Source organism: Elgaria multicarinata, chromosome 1 (genome assembly GCF_023053635.1).
Source record: "Elgaria multicarinata webbii isolate HBS135686 ecotype San Diego chromosome 1, rElgMul1.1.pri, whole genome shotgun sequence".
NCBI lineage: Eukaryota > Metazoa > Chordata > Lepidosauria > Squamata > Anguidae > Elgaria > Elgaria multicarinata.
The window spans coordinates 129982513-130009134 of record NC_086171.1 but is presented as its reverse complement, the minus strand read 5'-3'; the positions used below and the strand labels follow the sequence as shown (position 1 = coordinate 130009134).

Sequence of the window (26622 nt, the reverse complement as noted above, 5' to 3'; positions counted from 1 at the left end):
CTTTTCTGTTGCTGACTTTAAAGTATCAGAGTAAATGGGGCATGGATTTCGTACATTCCAGACTAGAAAAGAACGACAGAACTACATGTCAGAAAAAAGGAAAAGAAACACAGTTCTAAAAAGACAGAAGGCTTGCTTATACTTCCAAGCATAAACTGGCCCATTACCATTATTATTCCTGCTTAGTCTCTTGTCATCTGGGATCAATACAGCAATCAATGCTGCTTTTAGGTTTAGGAGGGGCATTCACCACCCTCAAACCCCCACTTTCATGAGCTCCCGTCCCTGAATGGACCCACTTTCTCCTCATCACTGTTGCAGGTATCCATTCACTTGGCTATTACCCTGGGCTGAGCACCACCTCCGAAACTGAGAGAGAACAAGGCCTGCAGAAGACCCTGTTCCTTCTTGCTCCTTCTCACTGATCAGAGAGGACAGGTGATCAAGCAGCAATAATGAGAAGCAGCACCTAGAAACTCCAAGAATTGACAGTGGGCCCTGGCAGTTGCCCAACAATGCCAACCCCTGATGCTGGTCCTCACGGTAACATTACCCAAAGAACTATAAATTAAATCAGGCAGATCGTCCTGCTCACAAATTATACATACACTTTGGCACATGTCACAGACAAAACTGGCTCCAGATTTTGTGTAAAAGCAAAAGCAGAGGGAGGAAAGCATCCAATGAAGTGAAAAGAAGGGAGAAATGAATTCTCAAGAGGCTGAACTTTTTACTGTAGGTTGTAAAGCCCAACATATTTCAGCCTGTACCTTTTCAAGGCCTTCTTTAGGGGGGTGTAGGAAGATGTCTGCAAAGATCTTCTTATTTATTTATTTATTTAGAATATTTATATACCGTTCCCCATTGAAAAATTTCAGAGCGGTGCACAAGATAAAATGAAAATAAAAAACAGAATAAAACACTTAAAAACAAATTTTAAAAGAAGCAAATACAGAGACTCAAGGCTGCATATTAAGGAAAGGCTTCCTGGAATAAAGATGTTTTCAGAAGGCGCCGAAAGGAGTACAAGGTTGGAGCCTGCCTGACCTCCAGATGCAGGGAATTCCATAGGAGGGGAGCCACCACGCTGAAGGCTCTTCCCCTGGTGGACTCCAATCGGAGGATGGATCTATGTGGAACCATCAGGAGCAGACCCTCGGATGACCTCAGTGACCGGGCAGGTTGGTAGGGGAGAAGGCGCTCTCTCTTCTTATCAATAAAATGTCTTTCTCTGATTGTTAATAGCAACAATAGCGATTGTTAATAGTTGCTATTAACAATCAGAGAAAGACATTCTGCTGATAAGAAGATCTTTGCAGACATCTTCCTACAACCCCCTGAAGAAGGCCTTGAAAAGGTACAGGCTGAAACGCGTCAGGCTTTACAACCTACAAATAAAAAGTTCAGTATCCTGAGAATTCGGTTCTCCCTTCTTTTCACTAGTGTGCCACTAACGTTGTTGTGGGAAGTACCAATGTGATCTGGACAGCTAATGTGATCAGCACGTTTATATGTTAATGATACGATGTGAAGCCCAATCACTCATTCACACATCACATAAATAAGGGGGCCCTGGATGACAGTTCTTTAATGGTCCCATTTCACTACCAGCTCGATGCTTAGGCTAGAGTCTTAGAACTGCTTTATATGTAATCCAGATTTTTCAGTTTCTGCCTCTTTTGTGATTGCCCCCAGGCCATTCACTACATTTGCATCTTCCCATATGTTTAGGGCAAATCATGTGATCATGTACCAAACTTACATAAGTCCTGAAAATTTATCTACATCTATACAAATATAGCTGGCTGCAACTAAAAAAAATATGGCACAATTATAACAGGAGTGTAGACTTCAAAAGGAACAATTTCTTTCCTAACTAGCACATTACACTTTACAACACACTTCTATTATGTCAACTGATTAAAATATAAGCTGTGCTAGATATTATTTGTACTTTGTTTACTTTTCCTCCTTCACTTGTTATTATGACATTAGGGAATTTCTGAATTAGAAAATTATTTCCTGTACTCAAAGCCTCATGTCACAGCTTAGCAAACAAATGGACTAATAAAATGTTACATGATGTGAAACTGCAGGTAGATAGTTAATCACTACCCTACCATCAAGCTGTCTGTGCAGCCAAAATGAGAAGTGGTAAACTTATTTATTACTGTACCTGTAAATAAAACATCTCCTCCATCTAATGTTGCTTGTTCATCTGTCATCTCTACAATATTCAGGCTAAGGCTTTCAAGTGCTCTCTTCATTGCTTCAACCTGTTCAAAAAAAGATACACTTTAGAATTCCACTCAAGGCCACAATTCTAGGCATTTTTTAAAAAAAATGCTTACTGATGGGCTTCAGGTTTGCACTGCTGGGACATCCATGAATCAAACCAAAAAGAGATGCTTGGAAACATTTTTAAAAAAATCATAACAAAGTTTAATAAACTTTAGAGAACTATCTTTCAATCTTGCAGGAACTTATCATGCTGGAAAAAATAGCATTGCTATTGGTTTTAACAGGAAGGTTTATTCTTAATACTTATTCTGATGAAGGTAGATTCAATTAAAAGATAAGTCCAGAAAGAGTTCTTAAAAACTCACCATGACTCAAAGAAAACATTTCCATATTTAATGTTCAGCTTTGATTTATGCTAACTCTCCAAAATGTATTTCAAAGACAACACTTTCACTGTGTATCAGTCATGAATGTCTTGCAAAACTGAATTTAACTTTCAGGAAATCTGCCCGAGGTTTGTCTCTGTCAAGTCTTCTGAGTTGCCACATAAAAGCACTTCAAGCATACTTACTCAGTGATACTACTGAGCTTGACCACTTCCGTGCCCAATCACCTTTGATCTTACTGTTAAAGATGCCAATTATGCTAACACAGGAGGATATGAAGCAGACCAGTGCAAGTTTTCCAGGTTGCCCACTTCTTGATAAATACGGAACTGCTCTGCTATGATTTTTGTACCATCTCAAAGCACTTATTCCTTGGTAAACATTAAATATTTAATTTGGTCAACTGTGTTCGTTTATCAAGAATTAAGTGCTTTTAGACTCCACACTCTGAGCAATTCATTGACCATTTTGGATCATAAATGTTGCTGAAACTGCACCCTACAAATGTCCGGTTCATGGAGTCAGCTACTACCATTTTGAGACACATCAGTTGGTTTTATAAAATGTAAATAAATGGGTTATTTGATAATTATCACCTTTTATTGGTGTTTGGAGTAGTTGTGTGCCTTTTTAGCAATTTATATAGTACTACTTAATAACTACTGCCTTCCATTACTTGTGTACCTAAGAAAGCGGTGACAGTGACTGCACGAACCCCTAGGAACAGATACCGATGGGAGGCAGAACTCAGGAACAAGATCAAGCTGTTGGAGACGGTTAAATGCTAATTGAGCTTAAAGTTGGCAGGAATGCAGAAAGATATGAAAGAGCAGTTTGATAGTTTGGAAAAAGAAAACCAGCAGCTGAAGAAATTTCAGGAAATCTGAACATTAATCTTGGAAAACAGGAATTGTGACCCAGTTGCAGGTGAAAATATTTGGGAAGATCTGTTTTTAGGTTCATAGCTTAAAGTTGTTCATAGGTGTTTTGAGATGTACGTTTTTGTGTATGTTGCATGTTTTTGTGGTTTTAAATTTTGTATATTATTTTTAATTGTTTTAATCTTATGTAAACTGCCCAGAGAGCTTCAGCTATGGGGTGGTATAGAAATGTAATAAATAATAATGATGTTATGCTAGGATCCAGGCCAGAGGTCTGCCCGTTTAAGCTTCTGCACTCTTCAACAAAGAGGTGGAGTCTGAGATGAATAATCTGGAAGTATAAAAGGGCTCAATTGAGACTACACTCTTGTGGGAAAAGTTGTCTGCTCTGTGAGCTCTGTCCAAGGTCCTGAAAGACCCGCCTCTTTTTCCTAGAATCCTGAATTGTGATTGAATCCCTCCTCGCCTCTCTCTTTGTCTAGACTTCCTGCTGGACTTGCATCCTATCATGATCTGCTTCACCAGGATTGGTCAGGAAAATGGTATGAGAGGACCTTAACGTTCCAGCACTATGCCCTAAATCCAGTCCTAACCCCCACCCATGGTGCTTTTAAGAAAATCTGATCACTGATCTCCTACACCATGCCTACATTTGGTGCTCTCTCTCTCGATGTTCTTCCACAAAAAAGAATTGTTATATATCAGATCCTGTTTCTAAGGCACCAGTGTTACATTATTCTTCATTAGCTATATTTTCCTCACAAAAATAACTGCAAACAAATGAAAGACAACAATAAGATGAAAGGATTCCATGTGTCCTGCATTCTCACTTGCTGCTTTGCATTCATTCTCTCTCAAAGTCTAGAAGGCGTATGTTTTTCCTATGAAGAGTGCTAATGTTTTGCAGTGGATGAAAGGAAAAGTGACAGGTCAAAAATTTTGATTTATTCTTATTTACAATGTTTTACATGTCAGGAAATGACTGAATAAAAAGTTAAGGGAACAGATTCCTTTTTAGTTTTTGCAGTCAAAAGCTTTTTCATCTGCAAGACAACACAAATAAAATTCAGTAGGAAATATGCTAGCTTGGTCAGTTCTCAGTGGGTTTGATGCTGTTTGCTTCCATCTGATAAACTTAGTGGAAAGCACCCAAGGAAAAAAACTGCATTCTTTTCCTTTCATCCCACCTTCTTTCATTAAAAAGCATCCTCAGGTTAAAGTCATATCAGACATTTGAAGTGCAAAACATAGGATACCTATACCTGCATTTGAGTAAAACAAACATAATGGGTTGGTCCAGTCATACTTAGAAGAGACACATTGAAATCAATGATGCTTATTTTAGTCATGACTAACATGTCCCATTGATTTCAGTGAGTCTACTCTAAGGCCTTTGCTAGACCAGGCTATATCCCGGGGTGATACCTGGAATGGTCCCTGCACATCCAGATGACTCACAGGGGATCCCGGGCTCAGGCAGGGATCAATCCTCCCTGGCCCCGGAATATAGCCTACCCCTTCAAGCCCGCTTTTTCCTGTCATCTCAGACTGAGCCCGAGACCGTGAGCATATGGCCCATTTTTGTGGCTTTTCCTGGCTCCGTGTGATTAGTCACGTGGAGCCGGGAGCCGTGCATGGGGTGCAGTGTTCCTCAGGAGCACTACGCCCATCGGGGCTAGGCTGGAGGGAGTGGGGAAACCCATTTTTTTAAAAAAAACACCTTACCTTGGTGCACAAGCATTCATGCACTTCATTCCTTTAAAAAAAAATGGCAGACGCGACGGCCCTCTTGTTGAAGTCGCCTCGCTTGACATGTAAACAAGGGTGGGATCTCGCATTATTCACAACGCAAGATCACCCCTCCTCCATCCTGGAATATGCGGTAGGTCTAGCAAAGGCCTAAGTTACCAACCTGGCTGGGTTTGTAACATTGCAGCCTCCCACCAATAGTTGCTTTCCGCTGGTGGATCTTTCCCACTGAAACGTCAACATGTTGAAAACGCATTTTTAAGTGCCCATCTTGGGATGGAAGTTGAATACTTGTACAGGAAAGTAGAGAAACTACCTCCACCACTATCATAGTGCTAATTTGTACACATCTTTCATCTTTCTTTAAAAAAGCAGTATGTAGACTCAGCTTTAGGTTTGAGAACGTATAATACAAAGGCTTTTATAATAACTGCTACCTGTTGATATATCAAGTGGCTGAATGCTTAAGCCTTTATTGCTTTGTGCAGTGATTTTTCCCTCTAATAAGCACATTCCTGTTGTGAGATGGAATGTATCTAATCCATAATAAATCTGGTTGAGAGACTCTGGGTTTAAGCCAGCTGAGCTTTTTGAAGGAAAAGGATATTAAATGTGTTTGATGGCATTTATAAGAATCTAGTTTGCTCTGCCTCTGCACTTTAAAAATGGAACTCATTAGTCTCTGCATAGATGTGTAGTTCATCAATTACCTCAACTGTTATATGTAAAATATCCGTCCTCTCTCTATTTGTGCCAATGTGCTTTAAGTGAAAGACATTTCTTAAAAGTTATTTACTGGCACTCAGTTATCTCAGGTCTGGCAACTAAACCAATGCTTTCAAAATGGAAGCAGAAATGACAGATTGATGAGCAGAAGGAGGGAAAGAAAAGAAATAGAGATGGCTTCTTTGTTTTCTTAGCTGTCCAGTCCAAATAGCATGCAACACTTTAAAAAATGGGCCTGCAGCTAAACATGTTGAATTTGCAGAAATCTGGACCTATATCAAAATGCTATAGTTCTACTCGTCTTTGCATGCATTCTTCGAAATGGCTAGAACAACAGCTATATGTAACTTAAACCTACATAGAAGCTGACATGTCGTTCAGTGAGGGTTGAATTTCTTCCTTCATGGATGCTTTGTTGACAACTTACTGATATATAGTGGACCTCAGGGAAAATATGTAAAATCTCTCCCCCCCCCCAAGCACTGTTCTGTAAAATCAAGCAGGAATACATGCCAATTTACCAGCACCACCTCTAAACAAATATCTGAAATGCCTACAGAAGCAAACAAATAAATATGCACGATAGGACATTATTTAGGCTCTTTCCAATGTTAAGTTCTGAGGACTTATCACCACTTTCCACAAGTATGCCCATTCTTTAGTGCTCCTGGTCAAATGGGTGTTAGAGCAGCTCTATGGCCTAATCTGCACCAAGCAGGATATTGCATTATGAAAGCGGTATGAAAGCGGTATATACAAGGCAGGAGCCACACTACTGCTTTATAACGGTATGGGCCCATTGACACATACCATATACCCCTTTCATACCACTGTATCCTGCTTGGTGTGGCTCCTGCCTTTTATATACCGCTTTCATAGTGTAATATCCTGCTTGGTGTAGATTAGGCCTATCAGTTATGCTTTTGAGTTTGACACACAAGCTTGCAGCACATATCCAAACTTGAATCTCCTCATTTGTAATTAAAAACTCATTTTTCCAAAATTGTATACAAATGTTGGCTTCCATGTACAAAGATAGTTTAGCATCTCTGTATACAAATAAGACTCAGGTCTGCTGACTAGTTTTAACCAGGTCTCATGGATGAAGTCAAGGGATCAGTATGTCCATAAGGAAGCCTGAGTTTCTCATCAGTTTCACTTTCAGCTGTTTTCTTCACTGCTTCTTCAGCAGCTTCTGAATCTCTCAGATCTGAAAGGCTCTTAGTGTAAGTGCTGTAAAATAGGAATCTAGTTTTTTAAAACAAAAATATTTGGTATGGATTACAGACTTATACCAACATGTTTGTTTAGAAAGACAAAAAAGTATTTGTTTATTTTTAAAATTTGAGACCTATCCATTGAGTAGGGTAAGGAAGGCACGACTCTTGTTAAAGAGTACGAAGATAAGAGATGGAGATAAATTGTAAAATTATGGAAAATGTTCGCTGAAAATTAGTTAGCTTGCTGCAAAATACCAGTAAAACTTTGATTGGACAGATAAGATGGTAGAAATTTTACATCTTATACAAGAATGCTGAGAAAGTAACGTTCTAAATACTTTTCTGCTCACAATTACAAAGTAACCAATTGTTGGCTGCTGGACAGAGAGGCACAGTCTATTCTGCCTGGACATGCACGGTAGGCCAAGAATGCACCTGCATAAGCCAAGGATTCAATATCTTTGAGACACCTAATAGCCCATAATACCCAGAGTGACTGCTTGTTCCAAGTCCACCATTGACCACATGCCTTGTGCCCCACTTTTTTTTTTGCAATGAAAAGTATTTAAAATTCATGAAGCTTTGCTGAAAGCTCTCTGCTGTCACATTCTAGTCATTCCAAAGTGCATGGGAAAAAGACCATAATGGACATTTCAGCTGGAGCTATTATTTCCCGTGAATAACCAATATTCCATTAAATTGCGAATAAACCCACTTGAAGATGCTGATAACAATCAAGCCATACAGGAGCATTCCATTTTCCTAACCCCGAGATGTCAGATTTCACTTTGTACAGTATTGCTGTTTCTGTGCTGTTTATTCAGAGCTTGACACAAGGTATTCAGAACACTCATTCCATTCCAGAGAGCACTAGCTGGTCTATTTAAAGGACCTGAAATAGCCTTTAGGTGGGAATTGCTATTGACTCCCCCATTTTAATTATTATCATTATTTTTTATTAAAGAACCTAAAATGAACTAAGCACTGTACAAAAAAAATTGAAAAATAAATTAAAGGCCTGAAGCCTTACAATCAAACCAATTAAACATATAATACAGTCAGGGAAACGGGGGGGGGGGGGGAGGAGAGAAAGGAAGAGAAGAAAAATTAAATAAATAATAAAATCCTGTAATCATGAGAATGATTTTGCTTGCTTAATATGCATTTCTAAATATATTATGAAAAGTTGCAGATTTTACAGGAACATGTGGAGGTGAGGGAGGAAGTTTCACAAGCATGTGTTCACTCCTACATGAACACCATCAATATTGGAGCAAGACAAAATGTTTGAAACTTTATATCGTTTATAAGTTTTGACTTCTTTGCATCTAGATTCACATCTTTTAAAATATTTGTATTCTAAATTTTTGAAATATTTCTAGGGTTTTCCCCCTTCCAAATACATTGTCTTCAAATATGCTTCATTTAGGCTGTAACCTTATACATCCTTATCTGGGAGTAAGGCCCATTGAACTGAATGGGATTTAAATCTGAGTAAATAAGTATAGGGCTGCACTACTACAGTGTAATCCTATATATCTACACAGAAGTAAATCCCATTCAGTTCCATGAGCCTTACTCCCAGATAAATAGCTATAGAATTGAAGTCTTAGGCTGCCAAAGTCCACAATAAAACCTTTGGGTGCAAGAATAATTTGATGTGGGGAGGGAGGAGTTATCTGTTAATTATTTAGAATTTCATGTTTACTGTTTTCCTTCTTGTTAAGCTGTTGCATGTGGCCAGGGGCTGCAGGACTTGGATTAGGATGGATGTGCCTGAGACCTGGCTTCAGAAGCTACTCAGGTCTGTGTGCCAAGGCCTTAGAATGGAATTCTGGCATGGAAAGTAAAGCATGTAGAATTTTGTGTGTTCTATGACTGGGCACTACCTTGCACAGCAAAGGAAGTCCCAGATTCAGAAAGGTGTGTAAAGGAAAATAATAGCACAACTTTGGCCAGTTGACAAAAAAAAAAAAAAACCCAACAGCTTTCTCTAATAAGAAAATCAACTAACATTTCTTTAATGGTTTTAATTAGTAGGAAGGTGAGTTTAAGAGAGAGGGTGAAAAGGAACAACATAGTTCAAATATAATTCTTCACGTGTTTGGAGAAGGTTCTTTCTATATCTATATTTCATATCCAAGTTACAATGCCTACACAGTTATGCATAACATTGGATGTCAATTTAACATCCTCCACTGAGTAACTGTCTGAGGTCATAGGAAGTAATGATTAATGATGACTAACCAAGTGGCAAACGATGTTAGCAGTTACTTACATAGCTTCCTAGTTATCAAGCACCAAACTGAAATACCATATAATGTTAAAACTATTTTAATGGCAACTGAACAGCTTTTTCTTTTCTTTTTTTGGTACTAACTGCCAAGGCAGCTACATATATCTAAACATATGTCTAAGGGCAAAACCGGATGATATATTAAAAGTGCAGATGCTGCTGAAAAATGCAGTTGTGCATTTAATTGCCCTTTCTCTATGGAAACTTACCCATGTCCTTGGAAGACAACTTACCCATGCCTGGTATCATAACACAAGACTAGAGTATATATTTCCCCATCCTTGTTCCACATTGTTGGCTGTCACTGAGATGGGGGAGGGAGGGATGAGTAGGAAAGAAAATGTATGGTATCAGGACATAGGTAAGTTGCAGGGGGAACTTAAACATCTGCTTGCCATTTTCAGCAACAGCAATGTATTTACAGTATCCTCTAGTTTTCTTAAGGCAGGCACTGTTGCACTGGTCTGAATGGCCAAACTCATACAAGCCTAGTTCCCTACTTAATGGGAAGCAGTGAATTGTGAGGCGCACTGGCCAGCAGCGAAGGGAGAAAGGCTGGTGGAGAGCGGTGTGGTGGTACAGCCACTACAGCAGCACAAGTCCCAGCAGCAGCATCTCCTTCCCAGGAGGGGACTGCTGAGCCAATCAGCACAATGATGGGTATGGCCAAAGAGGCAGACCCAGCAGAGTTAGATCTCTCCTTTGTTCTGCCTCCAGTTCAATCTCAGGCAGCCCTCCCATGCAGCTCCAGGATTGCAGTTGGCAGAAGTAGTTACCAGTTAATGGGGCTGGGAAGGAATTTTACATGCACAGCAATTGGCAAAGACTGTGCAAAGTTTTTGCCTTCCCCGTTGCGAGATTAACTTCATTGTAAATAAGTTGATCTGGACTATCAGTATATTCCGTGTGGATGCTTCATTTTATAACATTTGTCACAACTTAAGTAGGCGTGATAGGCATTAGGCTGGATCCATTCGTGAGGGGAAGCGGGATTGGCCTCCCTGCTCCCCAATGGCGAGGATTCCCATAAGGGATCTCGGGGACGTGGCACCAAGACCAGACCAGCATGGGGGGGGGGGTGAGCTGGCCACGTCCAAGGAAGTAGAAAGGGGTTCACATTAGCAGTCCATGCCGTGGTGTGTCCCTGCCCCTACCATCCACCACCAGCGCTCCTGGCATGCAGGCCAGGAAGGGGAATTGGTCAGCATGCCCTATGCTGCCGCCAAGCCTATTCAAGTGAGTCAATAAAGTTGTGGCCAATTTATTACCCAGTTATGCTTGTGTGTCTAATTTGTTCTCATGCCTTCGCCAACCGGACCCAATAAGCGCCTGCTCTCGCAACCTCCCAAGTGTTTTACTACATCGTGTAACGCTGAAGCATGTCCTGTGATGCTAAACTGGTGGAAGGGCACTTGCATCTGATCCCATCTACTTTTTGTCTTGGATTCCAATGATTCAATTGGATTTACTGTAGGAATTTAAGACTTGTATAATAAAGGAATGGAAATGTTCTTAAAACTGATATAATGAGTAAGAAAGAGTAGTTATTACTCTTATTCTGTTAATTTATTTCAATGGCCTACATTTCTTAATTGTGTTACATGTCAACCTTTCCTTAAATGTAAATTACGGCTTTTCAAAGGATAGCTGGTGACTATTCTCTGCTGGCTTATATCCTGGAATGTGCTAATGCTCTATTCACCGTATACTTCCTGAGGGTGTATGCTATCAAACTGTCATCCAAACAAATCTGCTTTCAAGGATCAGTTCTTTTGCAAGCCTGTCAGTGGATTTCACAAAGATTTTCAACAAAAACTTTCAATTAATGGTCCAGATTCTATTCTGTTTAATGCAGTAAGGGAAAAAAGGTTCAGCCTTGTGTTAATTCAAGTTCAAATTTTATTCCCTAGGCGTATGGGGGGTGGGATTACCTGACCCTTCTTGAAGATACACTTGTGTTACTGGTCACATAGATAGAAAAAGATACAAGTTCATTTTCAAAGCATGTAGAAACAGAGACCATGGGCATGTCTGCACCATGCCTATATCCGGGGATCATTCCGGGATCATCCCTGTGCATCCAAATGACACACAGGGGATCATCCCTGTGCATCCCTCCATTTTCCTGGGATAATCCTTAGGTGTAGAAAGGGCCCATAACTACTTAAATATAATCAAGTATTACTTAAAGCTGACTTAATAATATATTGTCCATTCTCAATTCTTTATACAACCCTCACAACTGTACCATGATGCTGAATGGAAACAGAAGTGTTGCAATTTATGAAATCGTACAAAATGAAGAATGCTGGTATCATGGAAAACTAGTAAATGTATTCAAGAAGTACAACTAACTGAACATATGGTTGTTTCAAGGACTTCACACAAGGGGCATATTTTACAGTAAAAATCTGGAAGCCTGCATCCTTTAGGAAACAATGGCTTATTTTTGGAGCCCTCACATAAGAAGAAACTGAAAAGAAAAGCAGTTTTCTGTATTCCTTCTGTAATCCACTGGACCTTTTTGGAAATATTAATCTCTCTGCCATGTCCAACACTCCAAAATAAATGTCCTAAAGAATCAATTAAAATTGTCCATGCAAGTGGTAATTCAAAGTTGTTGTTGTTGTTGTTGTTGTTGTGTGGCTCTAAGTGAGGTCTGAGTAAGAGCACTATAGCACAAAATTCTAGGAATGGTTTTCAGTGTGCATGGGAATCAGCCATGATGCTTCCAGCATAGCAGGTACCGTAAAAACTAAGTTGCGTCATCTCAAGATACTGCATACCCTACTTGCATATTCCTATGGTCTGAATACACCTACAGCCATTGTACTGTATGCTATCAGCAGGGACTTATTTTTATTCATTATTTATTTTATTTATTACATTTCTACTCCACCCAATAACCATAGCTCTCTGGGCAGTTCATTATCATTTCCTTGACTGGATGAGATCTAACAACAGCCTATGTAGGAGGTGGTAATGCACAGCCACTGCAGACAACCACAGATTCAAAGGCAGGGCCAAGACAGACAGGGTTTTTTATTATTAATTTATAATGGGTTGGATCCAAAGTAGCGCTTAGTGGAGCTCTGCTTGCACTGAAGGAAGAGGGTAGGAAAGTGGTCTTCATGACTCCTCCTTCCCCCTGTGCCTCTTGAAAAGCTGCTCTAGGGGGCCATCTGGAACAACATGAAAAGTGATGCTGGAGGTTGCAGGGACAGGGAGAATCAGCAGAAAGTGCCTTCCCACCCACCCTTCCTTTAGCAGCAAGCCTGTTGAAGGAGTCTTTCAGTTCATGGAATGGGCAATCTGGATCAAACTTAAAGTGCTTAAAATCATTAGGTACTGATTAAAGATCTGCCCATAGATTCATAGTCAAAACATCAAAACAAGCAAGACACATTAGCGAAGAAAGCAAGGATAGTAAAGGGAAGGAGATTCATTCTGATGATATCCTGCAGTGATGATTTCCTCTTTAGCAAATAGGTTTTTTTCTTCAGGGCTTCTCTAAATAAGCAATTTATAGTATGCTTGTGACTGGCCACTTATGGAAGCTTCTGGGTTAATTATATGATGCTATAAACCTCCAGCGCCTCTGTCGTACTTTGGAAGGATTTCCATGGCTAAATTTGAAACGGAAGTGAACTAGTAACAAAAAGACCCCCTTTCCGTTTCAACATGAAAAGAGAAAATTGTGCTATAAGAAGAGGCAGAAGTGCCATCATGTGGTGATATAAATGAAACATATAATACTCCTGGATAAAGGGGGAAAGGGGATGGATGGTAAGGGAATTGTGTGTGTTAAGAGAGCACCTTGTGATCGTGGGACAAAAACGGAAGCAGAAAGCCATGGTAAAGATGCAGGATTTTCCCTGGTATGGAAATGCTCTCAGACAAAAAAACTAGTAAGGAATTCAGGCAATACAAACAAGAAAACCTCTTAATGATAATAGAATCTCAACAATACAAACAAAAGACTGGTCTAGTCCACTTCTACTACTGTGTTAACCAAAGGAAAGGTAGTGTGAAGAAAGCACTTCATAGCGATCAATATTTATAGCGCTTCAGTATTCTCAGTTTAAACCCTTAGTTTATGCTGCTCAAAGAATATGAAAAGCCAGACACATCAAAGATACTCTTTGGGATCATGCATAATAGTGAAACAAAATATTATGGGTTGCATTTAGAATGGAGAATGAACAACATCCTTAATTCAGCAAGAATAAAGGCCAATGTTAAATGCAGCATGATGTACACGTAATATATTTCCCAACTACGTATTGCAATGGTTTACTTGGAAGCAGAAGAACTGGAATATCTATATCTTTTGCTATTGCCATCTTATGCAAATCTCCCATAGCAAGCTCAATAGACTTTTCACTGAGATTCCAGTGAACCTTTTGGTTTTAATCAATGGAAGCCAAGATTAGGCTCAAATAGCTTATTGCTAGTTTAAACACACAAATGGAGGAACACTGCCAAAAAATGGCACAAAGGAAGGAAGGAAGGAAAGGGGAAGGAAGGACTGACAGCACGAAGCCTACAGTACTTTTCCTTCCAAACACATATTAATGACCCCATAGTCGATTTTTTAAAAGCTCGATTAGAGAAAATAAAGCATATTATAAAGATCTCTCTATAGAAAAAAGACATGGTTTATTACAGCATTAAACAAAGAATCTATTCTGTGACCAGGTAGAAGTCTAACAGCGCAATACTACGCATGTTTATTCAGAAGTAAATCCTACTGTGTTCAATAAAGTTTACTCCCTAGTAAGTGTTAGGATTGTAGCCTAAGCTTGCACCTGCATCTGTTGCTACAGAGGACCTTCCTAATTAATGATAAATCCTTACATTCTTTTACAAAAAGGGGTTGAAAGGGCATACAGTTGAATCAAGTCAGGATAAAAGTTCCACCACAGTGTCCAATACAAATTTGTACCACAAGTGTCCCCTGTTCTCCAAATCTCATGATAAATGGAAGGAAATAGAACCAGTCACACAGAACCATGGGAGGGGTTGGCATTCCCTCAGATCAAGAAGGATTCCGTGGAAAGAAAAGCGACTGTTTTGCTATAGAGGCCTTAATTATTTCAAAAGGTTTTTAAGAGCATAATAATAAAAATAAACATTAGGGCTATAGGAGAGAAAAAATACTGTAAAAACATTTCCCCTCTCTTTCCTTCCATGATACAAGCTGTGAAGTGGAGTACAAACACATCTCTTGTTTCGTACAGCAATGTTTCCCCTACACAAGAGGAGCCTGGAGCCATCTCCAGTCCCACAGTCTTGAAGGAAAGACCACTTCAGCTAGACTATACAACAACTACAGCAGTTCCTTAAGAAGCTAAAAAAAAGTACTGCCACAAGTGGAATAATTGCTCCTCTGTACAACCTGATCTACAGGTTGTCTTTTGGGACAACATGCTTCACAGTGATATTTTCCCAAAAATGCATGCCCAAGGATGGCTTCAGATTACTTACATGTAAGTAAAAAGGATTATGTGGATTTTTCTTCTCCCTATCAAATTGTGAGAAATCATCCCAATTTTCCTATAATAGCGACTTCTCTTTCCCCAACAGTTCGACTCACAAAAAGATAGTTGTTAGTTTAGAAAATAGGTGACATCTTTCAGATTAATACATTTATCCCTTCTTGGAGTAAATGTAGAATTAAGCTTCCGTGAATATTTGATAAATCTCTTAGCAACTAGATACTAGAGTGGATTCAAGCAACAATGGATGATTCACAGTTTTAGCTAGACTGTACAGAATTGTCTGCCAAATGGTCTGAATAAACTCACATTGCTAGACACTATAGTAAAATGCACCCTTGTCCCTTTTAAACTATTATATCACAGAGAAAAACTAAGCTCCCTGCATTCCAATAGCTCAGTTGGTGCCTGGAAATACAACTGACTTTGAAATCTTGATTTCATGACAAGTAGTACTTTGATCATACTCTTGCTTAATTAGAATAATTGTACTACTGAATCAAAGTGCCTCAACACTAATGAGGGCAAGAATAAAAGTAGCATTTTTAAAGTGGGTTAAAAGAAGGTATATTGCAATGGAGACAGTTTTAAGGACCTGTTCATAACTTGCACTCTACAAGCAGTAAATTCTGTCTTCATGGCCATAAGTGACTTTATTGGAAAATCCAGACCAACCTTAAATGATACCACTTTTACATTTAGTTCTCATTCAGATGGTATGTTTTTGCTAGTACCACTAGTCACTGTTAATACATCTGCAGGCCTCTAGATATTGCTGGAGGCCATCTCCAATCAGCCCCAGCCAGCATGCCGAATGGTCAGGGATAAAGGGAGCTGTACTCCAGCAATGTCTAGAAGGCCACAGGTTCCCCACCCAATTTAAAGGCTACCTTACCAAAGGCTCATGAGTAAACTTGTCATGGAATAAGTGGACTGGTCCTCATTTGGGTTGGAAATGGCTTAAACAACAGGACACAAAGATGGGGGAGTAAGTAGAACATGGGTGGGAGGGTGCTGTTGCACCGTGTCCTGCTTTGTTGGTCCCTGGTCAACAGCTGATGAGCCACTGTATGAACAGAATGCTGGACTAAATGGACCCTTGGTCTGATCCAGCATGGCTCTTCTTATGTTCTTATGTCAGCTCTCAAATAGAGAGAAGTAAGCAGTAAGGTTCCCCCATGGATTTGTATTGTCACTGGTGCTATTTACTTTATTCAAACATTATATGGCAGGAATTTTTATTTATTTATTTTATTTAAGTATTTTTATGCCGCCATTCAGCCAAAAAAGGCTCTCATGGCGGCTTATAAAAGTATTTCTTGACAGTCCCTGCCCACAGGCTTACAATCTAAAAGACATGACACAAAAGGAAAGGGGATTGGGAGGGAGGAGGGGGAGGGGGGAAAGGAAAGCAAATTCAGGCATTACAATCTTAGTTGGAAAGTTCAGCAGTTACAGGTGACAGCAGGAGGGAGGGGTGCTCTCAGCTGGAGCTGGACCCAGGCACAGTGGAGAGGTGCCCGGCTGCTGCTTCCTCCCTCACTGGTGGCCTCTGCAGAGACAGCTGGTAGCAGGAGGGAGGGGGCTCTCAGCTGGAGCTGGACCCAGGCACGGTGGAGAGGTGCCCGGCTGCTGCTTCCTCCCTCACTGGTGGCCTCTGCAGTGACAGTTGGTAGCAGGAGGGAGGGGGCTCTCAGCTGGAGCTGGACCCAGGCACGGTGGAGAGATGCCTGGCTGCTGCTTCCTCCCTCACTGGTGGCCTCTGTAATGTAGAACAGTACTGGGTGGATGGGTGAACTGACCCCCATCAGTCCTTCTATGAGCATGGCCAAGCCCACTGATGTCATCTCCCCACCCCACAGGCACTTTAATCTTTCTCCAGGCTGGGAGAAACACAGGGTTCAGCACCTCTCACAGCATGGAGAGAATTGGTTACCCATATCCCCGTACAAAGCGATTTAATTGCCATCACTGTGGGGGTGCCTTGTGAAGCAACATGGCCAGTGTCAGGAAGAAAGGATGTATTTCCCAGCACCAGCTGACCCCCACCAATAACAGTGGGGATTCCCTCCAGGAGGAGGGATTCCTGCAGGGAGTCCTGGAGGAACTGCAGAGGCCAGATTAGGCTCAGGTCAGTAGATTCTGTCCAGAAAAAGGAAAGTACTTTTTCATACAAGGCAAAATTAACTTATGGAATTTGCTGCCACAACTTGTGGTAACAGATGCTGACTTAGATGGCTTTAAAGGGGGATTAGATCTATCACAGAGGACAGATCTATCACCATAACAGCTAAATTAAATTTCCTTCTTCTGAAGTAGCATACCTCTGAATACTAGTTACAGGGAATGGGGAGCATGGGTAGAATGCTTCCTTCAGGCCTTGCTTGAGGACTATTGGGAGCAGCTGGCTCTCCTCAGCTGGAACAGGATGCTACACTAGATGGAACTTTTAATTGGGTTGATCTATAGAAGGGCTCCTGTGTTTTTATCATACTGGCTAGTTAATAGGTGGATTCCAAGTAAACAAGAAGAACGAAGTCAATACAGAATTCCTTTTCCTTTTTTTCTTTTTTAAAAGAAGTGAAAATAACCAAAGTGATTAAGAAAAGCATCCTTGCCCTCCTCTTCCATCACCCCCATCCTTGTAGACACCAGATGTAAAGAAACCAAAACAAAATGATCTTGCCATCTGCTATCAGGACCTCGTTACTTCATACATTACAGCACTGTGTGCAGGACACTGACATATGAATCGCAATACAAATCTTATTTTTTATTAATTTAGGAAGTACCAAGTAAATCTTTCCACTAGATTAAAATTTTACATCAGTAAACCGCCCAGAGAGCTTCGGCTATTGGGCAGTATAGAAATGCAATAAATAAATAAATAAACTACATGAATGCTCAACTGTACTTGTATTTGTGTGTCTTGTTTCTGTTTTCTTGTAGTTACATAGCAGAGCAGAACTGAAGTAGGTGTGACCCTACTAGAGTGGCCACTTACACACTGACAAAATATGCCACCAAAGATGAGGGGAAATGAAGATACAGATTTGCATGAAATATGCATGTGCAAATGTGTGAGTATGTTTAGTTGCAACCATGGAAATAATAATTACCATTCAAATAGAAGTAATATATCTCACCATAGTAGGGACAACTGTGCCCAACTGACCTGGTCCTTTCACTCTTCTCTCTGTGTCTTACAAACACATCTATCTAAAAATAATGACAACACGTGACATTCATTTCTTCCAAACCCTGGGGTTGCTTGCACAATAGTGTCATGTAGCTTTGTGGTCTACTCCAGCAGAGCAGCGAGGCAGGTTATGTTCCAGAGAAGACCATGATCCAATTTAGAAAAACAACAGAGGCTTTGTTTGTTAACCCCTGGTCATACAAACTATCCCCCCTCTCCTTTCAGGCCGCTTTCTCCAGGAACTCCATCCACCCAACTACACAAGGCCAAAACAGACATTACTTTCAATCCATTATTTAGCTGCTACACTTCCTCCCATTTTTCTCTAGCGTAGGCACAGGCCTCCCTATCTGGTCGGGGGGGGGGGAAGTGGGGGGGAAAGGGTTAAAGCCCCCTTAATCCCCCACTCACACACTGGGGTTCCAATCTAAATTGGATCCCCTATGCCTACTTTAGAGTAGGACTGGGGGAAAGAGAAAAATATGGCTGCTAGCTACAGATTTAAAGTAATGTGTATTTTGGTGCACAAGGCTTCTTACTTTAAGGCCTGCCTTGCCACAGACACCTCTCCCACTAGGAGGTGCCTTTAAAGATACAACAGACGTACACTGACTTCATGTTACACTAGTATTGCTCTGTAATTATGTGAAGACCCCACTATGTATCCAATTATGACAAACACTGGAGCAGAACCAAGGTATTATGATTTCAGAAGTCATGTTCTGAATTACTATAACAAATTCTAGACTCTTGTTATTTTGGAATCTGTATCCTGGGTCCCAGCAAGATTATACTGGACAGATGTTCCAGGGGGAGCCTGTAATGGGGCTGATCCTCCTGACAGGAGCTTCAGCACCGATGCCGTCCTCCTGGTTTTGGTAAAAATGTGGATACCTAGTTCACCTATTAATAGTTAGGGAATAAACTATGCATTTTGTACTTTGTGACTAGATAATAAACTTCTTTCTGCTGTGACTATATCAAGAAGGAGGGTGTCTGGGATCTCCTTTTATGGTTGCATTGTTTGAACGTAATGGGACTGAGGAGGTCACCAGAAGCCTTTTGAAGATACTTAAGAAGTTCCTCCAAACACCATTACTGCCAAATCACTGAATTCCAGTGTTCCCTATGTTGTCCTCCCATCATTTTCAGACCTAATTTGTAGCACTTCGTAAACTTAAGGTGCAATTGCAGTACCTTTGTGGATCAGCAAATCACGTCTGAGGCTGTTCCTGGCTTCTAGCTCTTGTCTCTTTCTTTTGAAATGGATTTTGCTTCTTGGATTACTATCCTGGATAACCAACATTAAAGCAGAATTCTCCATTTCAGATAGAGAATTGTAGCTTAAACTCTAGTTTAAAAATAAGCCAGGATGTCTACATAAGAGAAAAGAGAGAGGGACAGTACACAGGCCTAGCACTTGTTAGTAGCTTCATAAACTGTGGTTCTTAAAGCAGCAACATTCTGCTCAAACAAGGCCACTATCTTCAACAAAAATTCAGACTTTCAATTGATCATCTTACAATATGAATAATCCATATTTATAACAGGACCCTGACATGGTCCTTTAACTTCAGTGTTTAGAGACATCATGGATGGTTAATTGTAGTTTTTTTTTCTTCTAAGCAGTACAGGTTTCTTTTCCTATTGGATTAAAACACACACTATAAGCATGTTACACAATTAATGAAGTTTAATGTATGCTACCAAAATGGTTAACATAAATGTTGGTGAAATGCCAGGAGTGAAGTGTGCTATCCATTCACTTTTTAAAAACCTTTTAAGGGCATCAGAGGATAGTTCTGTGAACCTGTCTCTTCACACATATTTTTTGCAGCTGCTGAAATGACTTCATGGACAAACTCTGAATTTGGATTCTTACATGTTGTGATAATCAGCTGGGGTTTGGAAAATCCTTCAAAAAAATCAAAATGGTTTGGCATCTTTACAAGGCTTCTGAAAAAACAACAGTTTAACATCTGGAACTAAAATACTTCATAGAAGTTGAGATTTAGAAAGCACAGAACATTTTCTCCTATGCTTAACTTTTAGTCTAATAAAACTAATTAATACTAAAGTATAAAACCAGGACTGTTTGTATACAGATGTTGAAATGTTTCAATTAAAGTAAAATATGTTACACGGGAGCTCACAAGCTGTTTAATAATCTGGATGGGCAAGGACACTGAAGGAGAACTTATTTTCAGCATAGTTAGTTCTACCTCATGAATTTCTTCAGTACTTTAATACTAGACACCTGCAGCCAAATAATTCCCTGTTTAATTCAAATCAGTGTGTGAAATTCAGCTCTATCTCCCACCTTTTATTTTATTTATTTATTTATTTATTTATTTATTTATTTAAGGATTTTTATGCCGCCATTCAGCCAAAAAAGGCTCTCACAGCGGCTTACAAAAGTATTTCTTAACAGTCCCTGCCCACAGGCTTACAATCTAAAAGACATGACACAAAAGGAAAGGGGATTGGGAGGGAGGAGGAGGAGGGGGAAAAGGAAAGCAAATTCAGGCACCACAATCTTAGTTGCAGCAGTTACAGTTGACAGCAGGAGGGAGGGGGCTCTCAGCTGGAGCTGGACCCAGGCACGGTGGAGAGGTGCCTGGCTGCTGCTTCCTCCCTCACTGGTGTCCTCTCCAGAGACAGTTGGTAGCAGGAGGGAGGGGGCTCTCAGCTGGAGCTGGACCCAGGCACGGTGGAGAGGCGCCTGGCTGCTGCTTCCTCCCTCACTGGTGGCCTCTCCAGAGACAGTTGGTAGCAGGAGGGAGGGGGCTCTCAGCTGGAGCTGGACCCAGGCACAGTGGAGAGGTGCCTGGCTGCTGCTTCCTCCCTCACTGGTGGCCTCTGCAGAGACAGTTGATAGCAGGAGGGAGGGGGCTCTCAGCTGGAGCTGGACCCAGGCACGGTGGAGAGGTGCCTGGCTGCTGCTTCCTCCCTCACTGGTGTCCTCTCCAGAGACAGTTGGTAGGAGGAGGGAGGGGGCTCTCAGCTGGAGCTGGACCCAGGCACGGTGGAGAGGTGCCTGGCTGCTGCTTCCTCCCTCACTGGTGGCCTCTCCAGAGACAGTTGGTAGCAGGAGGGAGGGGGCTCTCAGCTGGAGCTGGACCCAGGCACGGTGGAGAGGTGCCTGGCTGCTGCTTCCTCCCTCACTGGTGGCCTCTCCAGAGACAGTTGGTAGGAGGAGGGAGGGGGCTCTCAGCTGGAGCTGGACCCAGGCACGGTGGAGAGGTGCCTGGCTGCTGCTTCCTCCCTCCTTTCAATTTAACTGGTCTCTGTTCTTTTCACTGAGTCCTCCTCCTCCTCCCCTCTTTCTCAATCTGGTGCCTACTCTGAACCTTTCCTTCAGCCTCCTTGCCTTCCTGGAGATCCTGCCCCTTAGCTTCCCTACCTCACAGTCTTTCTTTCAAGTCCTCAGCCTGCTCAACAAAACTACTGCTGTCCCTAAAGTCTATGTGAGGTTTTCATACCAACAAAACTGACAACGTTCCCTTCCCTCACAAATGCATGATTGAAGACACTGTCAGTTCCCTAAGCAGTTTAGAGTGTTAATGAACATTCCATGCCACCACACAAGCTCAGACAATCAGTGCCAGAGGCTTCATTACTGAAAGCACAATACAATATAAATACGTCCCTGTTGATGTGTATTTAATTCTGTGAAGTATTTAATAGGGCTTGAATGCACACTGGTCCAAAATGCAAATAGCATTTACATCCTGTTGGAAACACTTGGGACTTAAATTAGTTGTGACTCAGGCCTTAGCTAGACCTAAGGTTTATCCTGGGGTCGTTCCTGCCTGCTCCCGGGATATCCTGTGTGTCATTTACGTGAACAGGGATGACCCCAGGATGATCCCGGGATAAACCTTAGGTCTAGCTAAGACCTAATTTGTGAAACGAACTTTCCCTTGGCTGGGAACCACTGTATCTTATGCCTTGGCCACTTAGGAAGCTGTCTTATAGTGACTCAAACCATTGGTCCGTGTAGCCCAGTATTGCTAATATTGACACCGTTGACCCTAACCCTCTGCCAGACATCTGGAGAGCATGCAGGGCACTACGGTGGGGAGGAGTAATTCAATCCACTAGCAGTGCCTGTTCCACTAGCGAAAGAACATCTTTTATGACACAATCTCAAGATAAAGAGAGATGATTGTATTATTGTCAAGGAAATAGTCTTAATACTTAAAGTGCATTTGGATAAGATAATCCATTGTTGCGTCATTCAGTACAACATCACAAAATAATGTTATACCACTGTTTTAGGGAAACTGCAATGGTAATACAGGCAGATACAGCAAATGCAAATGTTTGGGACCAGAGAACGTCTGTCAGTTGCAGTAGGGATCTCTCCAAACTATATATACTCCTGATACCCATACTGATTTTTAAGACTATTGTGGAAAACCATGACAACAGTCATGGACTAGGGGAGCTGAAACCCCGCACTTTCGCTGCTGCAGGTGGTGGCAGCTAATCCCGACACCGCAGTGAAAACACAGAGTTTCCAGTACCAGGCCTGCCCCCTGTCCTCTGCTGGGGCAGACAGCGACCAATCAGGGGTCGCCATCTGCCATAATTCCGGAGCACGGCTAGATAGCAGATATACCATACTTGCCTGGCTCCAGAGGAAAAAGTTGGGGTAAGTCACCAATTTTTTTTCTTCGGAGTTTCAAGGGAGAGCACAGTGCAGATTTGCAACCGCTGCGGGGCTTTGGCCATGTATAGACAGCCCCCAGGTGTCAAATTAAAGGGTTTTGAAGCATGCGAAGTGAACCAACACAGAAAAACACAGGGTAAAGATGGAAAACCTGGGGAGGGGGGAATTACGTATGCAGAATTCCCAGCGTATTTTCTTGTTTTACACAGCTATCAGTTTCATTACTCTAGACAAATTACGCAAATACATAACTTTAGGACGGGTTGGGTAACACATGGCTCATGGGCCAGGCCTTTTGTGATTCCCACTGCCCCACTGCCACCCACTAAAATCAATGTATTTATTCAAAGGTGTGAAGTGCAAGAACATAGTTTGTTGGGTTGTGTCAGAGCATCTAACATTTGAGGGCTCTGGAACTCCCTGCCACAGAAGGTTAGATGGTTCTTTCTTTGTTGTCCTTCCACTGGCAGGCAAATATCATTTTATTCAGGGAGCCACTGACATTTAGGCTGGATTGCTGTTGAAGTAGTTTTGAAGCCCTTGGGTGCTGATTATTCCTTTTCATAGAATCATAGAATAGCAGAGTTGGAAGGGGCCTACAAGGCCATCAAGTCCAACCCCCTGCTCAATGCAGGAAACCACCCTAAAGCATCCCTGACAGATGCTTGTCCAGCTGCCTCTTGAATGCCTCTAGTGTGGGAGAGCCCACAACCTCCCTAGGTAACTGATTTAATGTTTTAATTGATATGTTTTTATGCTATATTTTAGTTGAGATGTTACTTTTAATCTGTATTTTGTTATTGCTAGCTGCCTTAAGCACCATTTTTGGTGGAAAGGCAGGATAGAAATGTATTACTGTTTTGCAGTTTTTATCAAGCATCCAGAAATTATCTTTTAAATCCCATTTTTCAGTTCTTTCCTGGTCACCCTACCAAATTCTTAATGACTCTATTGCTTCAGAGCTCGGATAAGTCAATTACCAAGCAAGTGGCCAAGTTTCTGAACATGGCTATTTCCATCAGATCCACTATGCCTAATTGTCTTTTTAAAGTATAATGAATGTTCTGTTCTATGTATGTAATTTATTTTGTGAGCTGGAATGGACTATTGACTACAATAAAGATTTGTTGTTGACTTGGAAATGGGGAGAGAGTGGATAAATAAAGATCCACTGTGCCCCACTACTCTCCTAAACTACCATACAGACTATTGCGAGTCTCAGGCCTTAGCTAGACCGTGCTTTATCACAGGGCGAACCCCAGGATCGTCTCTGTGTGTCCACATGCTGCACAGGGGATCCCGGGATCAGGGAGGGATGATCCCTCCCTTGCCCCAGGATAAAGCCCTTCCCTTTGGGCCTGCTCATTCCATGGTCCCGGGCTGAGCCCGAGACTGCAGAACGTGTCGCCCGTTGCTGCAGTTTGACCCGGCTCCGCACGATTATTCATGCGGAGCCAGGAGCACTGCGCCCTTCGGAGTTAGGGTGGGGGGAGCAGAGAAAGTACTTAAAGTTTTTTTTAAAAAATTACCTTCAGCGCATGAGCATTCGTACGCTCCGTCCTCTTTAAAAATAAAATAAAAATGGCGGGTGCAACGCCTCTCTTCCTGAGGTCATCGCGCCTCTCATGTAAACGGAGGAGGGATCCCGCGTTAAACACAACATGAGATCTTCCCTCCTCCATCCTGGATTAAACGGTAGGTCTAGCTAAAGCCTCACTCTTTCACCCTCACTCTTTCACCTCCAGCTGCAAGTCAGTATGGGCCATTACCCTTCGGTGCTAAAGCAATTGGTGATTAAATGGAGGATTCTGCTTAATATTCCTTTGATGGAGGCACCTCAAAAATGAGTCAATTACCAAGCTGTTGGTAATATATATATTACCAATATATTGTCACAATTTTCTGAAGACCACAGGAGGAAAGAACCTGTCCCAAGCCCCAGTTATCACTTCACATAGAGAGTGTGTAGCATTCATGAACATATGCTTGCCCAGTGACCATTTCCCAAATGGTAAAGCCTTGGCTATTCCTTTCCCATAATTTTTGTCTCTTTTCCTCTATGCATCAAATGCAATTTATTCCCCTGGTCTAGTGACTACTGTGAAAATGCTCAAAAAAGGCACCTCTCTCTCTATAGAAAGATAGATAGATAGATCCCAATTCTGTCACTGTTGCACACTTCTGGTATAAATTTAAAAATCTTCTGCAAATCTAATCCTTCTCAAAGCAGAAGTAGGATTTCAACCTCCAGTGTTGTCCAACAATGCTTATTGCACATCACATCCAGATTGGAGCCTGCTACAAAAAGAAGAGAGAGCAGGAAAGATTGAGGCACACTGGGGCTGAAGCGTCCACAGGGTGAGCAGCCGCAAACTTAGTAAACAAAGCCAGATGGCTCAGCACAAGCAAGCTGTGAGACATGCTAGAGGGGAAAACAGAAACCTAGGGACCATTTCCTTAAAAATGCAAAAAAGAAAAAAGAAGAAGAAACCTAACTACCCACTGCTTTTTACATTTTCAGAGATGCTGCATTCAGCTACATTCCTCACTCTTTAATAACTAGCAACAGGCAAGCCTCAGAGCTGGCTGACAATCTCAGGAGACAGGATCTCACAAGAATTTCCTGCTTCTGGTTGGGCCAGACAACAGCAGACACTCTTGTGGTATTTTGGCAATTTCATTCTGCTCCTTATTTGTTCAGACCAAAACTCCGTTTCAGTGGAAAATTAAATAACTTAATTTTAGGATATTAGAATTTGACTTCTTCTGTTCTCTGTGTCTTAGTGGTTTACAAAGTTATTAAGGGCTACTGTGTTATTAAATTTATGGTTTCTGTTTATTATTAAAGACCAAGGGGTGTGTCACCCAGAGTACAGTTCAATAAACAGTTTAGATGTTACATAACTGTTATGCAGAATGAAGCCACCATGAACTCTCAAAGCAAGATTCCTTAGAATCCAGCTGAAGTTAGTTGTAACTGAAATATGTCAATCATGACTAATTTAAGCATATTACAAATAGTTGCAATGTACTCTTTATCCAGCAAGAAATGAGGCTTTGTGCCCATATATTTTTTTGCAAGGAAAGCAAAACATTAAATATAACATAGTTCCTAACCTATTTGTTTACAATGCTGACAATTTTGTGTCAAAATTTCACAAATTTCAGCACTTTCCTTAAAAATTTCACAAATTTCAGCACTTTTTCTATTACAATGGGTATGTGAAGGGAATGCAGATAACTTCCTTTCTAACTTCTACTGTGTATATGTGGTGGCACATTATATTCTGGGGCTTTTTAGTTCATCCTCACATGTCCCCTTTGGTAGGCTGTCAGGTTGTTTGGTAGGCTGTCAGGCACTCATGTCCATTGGAAAACTCTGTGTGTGGGGGGGGGATGTCTTTCTCTGTGTACTCTAAGGAATGGGTGGGCAGAAGATAGATTTCCAGACGTTTTGCACTTCAACTCCCAGAAGCCTCTGCCAGCATGGCCAATGGCCAGGAATGCTGGGAGTTGAATTCCAAAACATCTGGAGATTTAATCTCAGCCCACCCCTGATTACTCAGAATTACGTTCTACTGTGTTCAATGGGGTTACTCTCACATGGCTGAAAAGAAGTGCTGCCTAACAGGTAGTTCACTATTATTTCTATTTTATAAAGGAGAAACTCGGAATGAGGGCAACTTCCCTAAAGGTTTGCCAATGTTGCTGTAGCTTTATTCAGTGGCAAATAACTACCATACTCCTACTA

General features: G+C 41.4%; 1 protein-coding gene across 4 annotated transcripts in view; it reads right to left on the bottom strand.

Annotated features, from left to right (window-relative positions):
- Positions 1–26622, bottom strand: part of DDAH1 (dimethylarginine dimethylaminohydrolase 1) — a 157293-nt gene that overhangs the window by 37463 nt on the left and 93208 nt on the right. For all 4 annotated transcript variants that reach the window (XM_063136804.1, XM_063136811.1, XM_063136789.1 and 1 more), the window contains one exon: positions 2177–2276. In XM_063136804.1, coding sequence (XP_062992874.1) covers positions 2177–2267 — 91 coding nt within the window. In that variant the 5' untranslated portion in view covers positions 2268–2276. The remainder of the gene's footprint in view (positions 1–2176; positions 2277–26622) is intronic.